At 57.6% G+C, this 7,874-nt stretch overlaps 1 protein-coding gene, 1 non-coding gene and 1 pseudogene across 3 annotated transcripts; 1 reads left to right on the top strand and 2 right to left on the bottom strand.

The window, feature by feature from the left end:
• Positions 1 to 339: 339 nt before the first annotated feature.
• On the bottom strand, positions 340 to 3,232 carry LOC111530607 (annotated as a pseudogene). The gene has a single exon (XR_002727863.2). The product of XR_002727863.2 is annotated as an uncharacterized LOC111530607 (transcript).
• A 396-nt stretch (positions 3,233 to 3,628) lies between these two features.
• On the bottom strand, positions 3,629 to 4,869 carry LOC113220093 (the record flags this gene model as incomplete). Its single annotated transcript, XM_026448779.1, has 2 exons — positions 3,629 to 4,629; positions 4,712 to 4,869. Coding segments are annotated over 2 exons (315 nt in total), but the record flags the coding sequence as incomplete, so codon positions are not given.
• A 2,859-nt stretch (positions 4,870 to 7,728) lies between these two features.
• LOC113220094 lies at positions 7,729 to 7,835 on the top strand. The gene has a single exon (XR_003307041.1). It is a non-coding gene; the product is annotated as a small nucleolar RNA U13 (small nucleolar RNA).
• Positions 7,836 to 7,874: the final 39 nt, after the last annotated feature.

Genomic DNA, 7,874 nt, shown 5'->3' on the forward strand with positions numbered 1-7,874 from the left:
GGAAGAGCCCCCCAGCGTTGTGGTCAAGGCTACCAGGAACTGGCAGCAGCGCTCTGCCCACGTCCACAGGAGGCGGTCGACGTCTCCTCTGCCTCCGGTTTAGTGGCCCCATGCTTCATCACCACACCTTGTCCATGAACTTCGCAAGCTTTCTTACAAGAGCTCTGTAATGCGCCAGGCACGGTGGCTCACGCCTGTTATCCCAGCACGTTGGGAGCCCGAGGCAGGAGGATCACTTGAGGTCAGGAGTTCAAGACGAGCCTGGCCAACATGGTGAAACCCCGTCTCTACTAAAATACAAAAATTAGCCGGTCACGATGGCGGGTGCCTGTAATCCCAGCTACTCGGGAGGCTGAGGTGGGAGAGTCGTTTGAACCTGTGAGGCAGAGGTTGTAGTGAGTGAGCCGAGATCGTGCCACTGCACTCCAGCCTAGGGGACAAAGCAAGACTCCTTCTCAAAAAAAAAAAAAAAATCTGTAATTTTCAGATCCTAAAAGGAGCAGATAATAAGGGAAGAGGAGGTGGGAGGCTGCCACAGCACTGCCTGCTGGGGTTCAGGGTCTCCACATGCAGGCCTCCGGCACCCTCCATCCCTGCAGGAGCACTGCTGGCACCTCCAAGGCTGGGACACTGGTCTGGAGCTTCATCGGCTGGCAGGGGCCCAGCCCTCAGCTGTCACAGCCCTACTGCTCTAGGCCTGGCCCCTCCATGAGCCCCCCAGGCCCAAGCCTGAGCTCAGCCCCAGTCCCCTGGGCCCAAAAGCCTGTGGCTCTGGGTCTGGGCACAGGGAGTGGTTGAGGGAGGGCGCTGCTGAGCTGGCAGGCACGCCTTGTGTGTTTTTAGCGCCACAGGAGCTCAGTCCATACTGGCTGCAGTCCTGGGTCGAAGCAGCGAGTGTCTTCCCACCCTGTGCACACACAGGTCCCGGGACGGCCTCTTGGAGAAGAAACCTGTCAGGCCTGTGTCCTGGCAGGGCGTCTGGGGGCAGCGGATGGCAGGGATAGAGCCCGCCTCCTCCGCTGCAGACGGAAGCAGCCCTCACCCAGCTCCCCTGGGCTGGACGGGCCCTTGAAAATGAGAAAAGCCTCAGACAGCAGAGAGGAGCACCCAAGGCCCAGAAAGGCACCTTTGCTCTGGGTCCTCAGGCTCAAGTGCCTGCCCTGGGCCACCTTCAGAAGCCTGGTGGGGCCCAGTGTTGCCTGGTGACATGGAGCAGGCGGCGGGGCGGAGGCTGCGGGACAAGGGGCTGCAGGGTCACAGGCCACAGGGCCCTGGGGCCGCAGGGCCATGAGGAAGTCCGGAGAATAAATAGCAGCTAGGTCTGGGGTGAGCTGGGGGCACAGGCAAGACGGGGCAGCCAGAGAAGTAGGAGCGCTCCCTTTTAAAGAACAAAGGGATACATACCCTTTCCCCTCCACCCTCCCTCCAAGCCCTCAGTCTCTCCCTCACACTCACACAGGGAAGACGTGACTCACACACGCATGCACACACAGGGCACAGGTTTACACAGGCACACACACACAGGCACACGTACACGCAGGCACACGTGCACACACAGGGCACAGGTACACGCAGGCACACGTGCATGCAGGCACACACACGCAGGCACACGCACGCGGTCACGGGGACAAATGCTGACCACGCTCCTCCGGCAGGCAGCATATGGTCTGCCGCTTAACAGCCGAGCTCTGCCAATTGGGGACCATTAGGGTGGGTTCTTTTCCCAGCATCAAATGCTGCAGAATATAAATTGCAACTAACACTGGTGCCAAAATAGCACTTAGCGAAAATAAGCACGTTATTAACATCTGGTGAAGCCCATCTCGGGGGTAGCAGCAGCGGAAATTCTTGCTCTAAGTCAAAGGATGGTTGCAGGGGACACTAAAAATACAAGGTCTACTGTTTCGGGGGTGCTTTCCAAGGCACTGCACCCCAGCCTCGGGAACGGCCCTTCCCCCAGTCCTGTCTATGAGTATAAATTACGCTGCTGGTTAAAACCGCTTGCTGATGAGAACAGGACACCCAGGCGTGATCGTACACACGCTAGGATGCATTCCTGGTGCAAACACAATTCTCTGGCCCCAGTGGGGAATGTTCTGGAAGAAAGGAGCAGGGCGCAGAGCTGAAGCGCCCAGAGACACAGGCTCACTGAGGGTCCGGGAGCCTCCTAGGCCACCTGCCTCCCTCCTGGGCCACATCCCCTGCCTGCCGCACCTCAGTCTGAGACCAAGAAGTGGTCAGTACTGGGAGGTACCACACCACCGGATCTGATCACTGCGCCTGGTGGTCTCCAGGTACCATTTTAAAGCTCTAAAGAAATGCCCAGGAAGTGTGTGGGCCGTGGGCAGCTGGTCCTGCGGCCTGCAGGTCAGGAGACGCGGCCGAGGGGTATAGCTCTCAGAGGCCGTGACAGGAGGGCCAAGAGGCCTCTGGGAGGCGAAGGCGTGGGCGGGTGCTGGTCCCACCATCAGGCTCTGCTGAAATCAGCCTGCAGAAGAGCCTCTCCAGCCAGGAGGCAAAGGTTCTGCACTGGGTGCGGCCTGGGGCTGGGAGAGGATCCCATACATACAAGAAAGTCAGGGTGAAGTGGGAGGAGACCTCGAACCGCAGATCCGCCTGTGCCAGTGAACAGAGGCACCAGGGCAGTGCCAAGACTGCCATGTGGAGAGCTGGGAGGCAGCCCGCACAGGAGGGCTGTCCCTCCCCACAGCTCTGACCCCAGTTCTCCAAAGGCCTCTTTGGACAAGGAGCTGGGCCCCCAGAGCAAGGAGCCGCTGAGAACCATCCCTGCCCAAGGGCAGGGCTGGTGATCGGAGGCCCGGAGATAGTGCCCCCCATTTTGTAACAGCAAGGCAAATGTGAGACACCGCCCCACAGGACAGTGGACCTGTCACATGGAAACCCAGGAGGATGACGGCAGGCTGGGCAAGGGGCCCTTCACCAAGAGTGGCCAAGGCGGCGGTCCAGGCGAGCAGGACCCAACTACAGCCCCCCTCGGAAGCCACCAGCCCAGGGACAGCTCTAGGAGCGCCTGGAGGTGGAAGACGGCAGAGGCGACCAGCGTGGCACATGGGGTTGGGCCTCGGACGCTGGGAGGGTGTCCTCATTTTTGGAATAGCTTTAATTTTTTTCTCTTTATTTTTAAGAGATGGGGTATCCCTGTGTTGTCCAGGCTGGTCTCAAACTCCTGGGCTCAAGTGATCCTCCCAAAATGTACTGAATATATATATATATATATATATATATATATATATATATATAAAATATGTATTTTTTTTTTGAGATGGAGTCTCGCCCTGTTGCCCAGGCTGGAGTGCAGTGGCGTGATCTTGGCTCACCGCAACATCCGCCTCCCAGGTTCAAATGATTCTCCTGCCTCAGCCTCCTGAGTAGCTGGGATTACAGGCACCCACCACCACGCCCAGCTAATTTGTGTATTTTTAGTAGAGATAGGGTTTCATCATGTTGGCCAGGGTGGTCTTGAACTCCTGACCTTGTGATCCACCCGTCTCAAACTCCCAAAGTGCTGAGATTATAGGCGTGAGCCACCGTGCCCAGCTGAATATTTTTGAAGTCTTAAATAAAGTCATCTGAAATGGGGTCCTGTGACTGCTACTCCAGCCTTATGAATCCTTTCTGGGTTTTAATGTTTCACGTTATTCTAACAAAGCCGAATGTGTATCTATTTCCCCAGGAATGCACATGGACCTTCCCAGGGAAGCTGAAGGCTGTGGGGTGGGTGGGAGCGGGAGGAGACCTCTCTCATGAGGAACGGGGCCTGCTCATTGGGCTGAAAAGCCATAGGAGAGGCTCCGGCCAGCAGTCCCAACCCCAGGGGACCTCTCTGGGGCCACAGGCATCATCGGGCTAGAAAAGCCCCAGAGATATGAGTGGGCTGAAGTGTGTTGTAATGGGACGGAGAGTCCTAAGTCCGCAGCCACTAAACCGGCAGGCCCTTCCCCATGTCACACTCGGCCACGCAAGGGGACACTCAGACACATGGTGACCAGCCTGGCCGACTGGACTTCAGGGGGACAGCATGTGGCCGCCCGTCCGTGGGGCCCCGGTGGCAGGTGACCACAAACACAACAGCCAAGCGACACGCTTCCCAGTCAGAAGCGGCACGGGGTTCCGGCCCTCCAGGCCCGTCCACAGGGCCCCCAGGGATTGAGACTCAGTGCACAAACCCCCAGGCCAGGCCCCGAGGGTCGGCCTGGTTCAGCCAGCCCCCACATCGACGGTCCCCCGACCCCCCTCATGTCAACCAGAGCACATCCCCTCAGCCCAGACTTCACAGAGCAACAGTTCCCACGAGAGAGCCGCAGGGATGCCGGGAGCCCCAGGAGCCAGGTGGGGCGTGGCCGGCCGGGAGAGAGGCCCTCTCCCTCTTGTAACAAACCAAGGGTCCCTGGTGTCCCCGGCTCCCACAGCGTCTCGAGGTGGCTCAGACCGATGGGCGGCGGCTTGGCCTCTCACCACCACAGGTTCGGCGGCTCCTCGGCCACTCTGCTCTTAAACAAGGTGACCTCATCCAGGTGCAGCAGGGGGACGTCCCGGATGACGTCGGTCAGGCCCTCGTGCAGCAGAGGGAAGACGACGACGTTCAATGCGGGCCGCTCGGCCTGGAAGCTGAACCAGAGACAGGCGGTCAGCGGATGGCGTGGGTGGCCACGGAGGGGGACTCACACCTGCCCCCGCCACCCAGGCTCACCTGGGGCTCCCGGAGAGCCCAGGCCTGCTGCGAGCGTTACCCTCTATGTGCCTCGAGGGCCCTGTACGTGGCAGCCAGAGCTGAGGAGGAGCAGGGCAGCCGGGAACGGGCAACACGCTTCTCTCCAGGTTCAGGGGGCACCCGCTCCATGCCAGCCACGAGTATCAGACGCCCCAGAGGCCAACCCTGCTCTGCAGATGCGGGAGAGCTGCCAGGACAGGCTGCCGTGCCCCATGGCAGCAGAGGGACCCCACTGCAGGAGTGGCAGATTCAAGGCACCTGGCCCATGAACGTCCCACGGCCAGGACAGAGAAAAGGGACACGTGTCCACACCCCACAGCCGCATGTGGGCCACCTCAAGGGGGTGCGACTCCCAAGTCAGTGAGGCAGCAGCAGTCACTAGGAGGAGCAGATACCAAAGCGGCTACTTGGGAAAAGCACACATTTGACCACATGACAAATGGCAGGTGGGCGACACTCCCAAAGCCCCCACCCCCAGGCGACCAGCCTGCATGCATGAAAACTCATGCACAATTGCCATGGGGTGCCCACTGAGTGCCAGGCACGGCTCTGAGCTCCACAGACATGACCTCATTTTGCCTTCCCCACAACCCTACAACGAGCCACGGTCCCCCAGCGGGCCATGAAGCAGAGCAAGGATCCCTCTCCAGTCAGAGCAGGTCACCAGCACAGTCCTACTGGCCCTATTTGGCCAAAATGCAATGCAAGCCGGGTACTGTGACTTGCTCCTGTAATCCCAACACCTGGGAGGCGGAGGTGGGAGAATCGTTTGAGGACAGGAGTTCCAGAACAGCCTGGGCAACATAGGGAGACTCTGTCTCTATAAAAAATATTTAAAAATTAGTAAGGCATGGTGGCGCATGCCTGTCACCTCAGCTATTCAGGAGGCTGAGGCAGGAGGATCACTTGAGCCCCGGAGGTAGAGTGAGCTATGATCACGCCACTGTACTCCAGCCTGGGCAACACAGTAAGATTCTGTCTCTTAAAAAAAAAAAAAGAAAAGAAAAGAAAATGCAAAGAAGACCCAAGTGCCAGCCCAGGAGCTCCAGGCAGAAGGAAAAACATAGCAGTGCCCCAGAGAGCAAGATAAAAAGATAAAAACATCCAGGCCGGGCGCAGCGGCTCACGACTGTAACCCCAGCACTTTGGGAGGCAGAGGCGGGTGGATCACCTGAGGTCAGGAATTCGAGACCAGCCTGGCCAACATGGTGAAACCCCATCTCTACTAAAAATACACAAATTAGCTGGGTGTGGTGGCGGGTGCCTGTAATCCCAGCTGCTCAGGAGGCTGAGGCAGAAGAATCCCTCGAACCCAGGAGGTGGAGTTAGCAGCGAGCCGAGATCGTACCACTGCACTCCAGCCTGGACAACAGAGCGAGACTCCATCTCAAAAAAGATGGAGGGCCTCAAGGCAGGGAGGCACCCACAACAAAGAACCTCGCCGTTTGCCAACACTGAGTCAAGTCCCCCCGGCCACAGTGGCCACTTAAAGGGAAGAGGACAATGGGGTCCAGCCTCTCGCTGTGACCCTGCGTGAGGCGGTGCGGGACTCACAACACACAGAGCCAACAGCGGAAAGGCACTCACAAAAGCCAAGGTTTTGGCAATAAAGACGCCATCACAGCCCTCGCCCTGCACAGTAATCTCGTGGGCAGCAATGTCCGTGACCGTGAACCCCACGGGTCATGTGGCAGATGCATCCTGGCCTGTGAAACCATCATGCCATGTACTTGACTTACATCAAACTCGACCCCCTCTGGCTCCAGCTCCTGAGGCTGCTAAGGAGCTGCTGTTGGCCAGGCGCGGTGGCTCAAGCCTGTAATCCCAGCACTTTGGGAGGCCAAGGCGGGCGGATCACGAGGTCAGGAGATTGAGACCATCCTAGCTAACATGGTGAAACCTCGTCTCTACTAAAAATACAAAAAAAATTAGCCAGGCGTGGTGGCGGGAGCCTGTAGTCCCAGCTACTCGGGAGGCTGAGGCAGGAGAATGGTGTGAACCTGGGAGACAGAGCTTGCAGTGAGCCGAGGTCGCGCCACTGCACTCCAGCCTGGGCGACAGAGCGAGACTCCGTCTCAAAACAAAAGGAGCTGCTGTCGGGACATGGAAGGTGATTTGTCTTTTTTTTTTTTGAGACAGGGTCTTGCTCTGTCTCCCAGACTGGAGTGCAGTGGCACAGTCAGCTCACTGCAGCCAGTAGCTGGGACCACAGGCACACATCACCACACTCCCCACCCATTTTTCTTTTTTTTTTTTTAATTTTTTTTGAGACGGAGTCTCACTCCGCGGCCCAGGCTGGAGTGCAATCGCGCGATCTTGGCTCAATGCAACCTCCACCTCCCAGGCTGAAGTGATTTTCCTGTCTCAGCCTCCCGAGTAGCTGGGATTATAGGTGCCCGCCACCATGCCTGGATAATTTTCATATTTTTAGTAGAGACCAGGGTGTCACCATGTTAGCCAGGCTGGTCTCAAACTCCTGATCTCAAGTGATCCACCCGCCTCAGCCTCCCAAAGTGCTGGGATTACAGCTGTGAGCCACTATGCCCAGCCATTATTTTTTATTTTTTGTAGAGACAGGATCTCACCATGTTGCCCAGCCTAGTCTCAAACTCCTGGGCTCAAACAATCCTCCCTCCTTGGCCTCCCGAAGCACTGCCGTGACAGGTGGAGCCATGGCACCCAGCCAGGATTCGTTTCTCACCATAAGCAAGGAATGAAGCAGGGGGATCTGCTCTTCCACACGCCTGGGGTGTCACAGGCTGCAGCTGTCTCTGTGGCCAGGAAGGAGCAGCCTGCTTTGGAGGTCCCTGGGTGATATGAGGAGGTGCCACCCTCCAGTAGTGTGTGGAGGGAACACCTGGGGCAGAGGGGGAGTCTCTGTGGATCGGGACAGAAAGGCCAGCCCTTCTTGGTGGTCAGAGGGCACTCCCGTGCGGCTTCATAGTCTGCTACATACGTCACGAGGCTCAAAAAGACTGAGTTTGAGAAACGTTAAGATTCTCCTATAGTTCCTCAATGTGATGACTGGGTGTTCACGCTCATCGGCGAGATGTGCCTCCCTCAAACCTTGTTAAGATGCTATAAACACATTACCCATCAGATGTGGGAAAAAAAAAAAAAAAAAAAAGGAGGCCAGGTGTAG

This window comes from Piliocolobus tephrosceles, chromosome 8, assembly GCF_002776525.5.
Source record: "Piliocolobus tephrosceles isolate RC106 chromosome 8, ASM277652v3, whole genome shotgun sequence".
NCBI lineage: Eukaryota > Metazoa > Chordata > Mammalia > Primates > Cercopithecidae > Piliocolobus > Piliocolobus tephrosceles.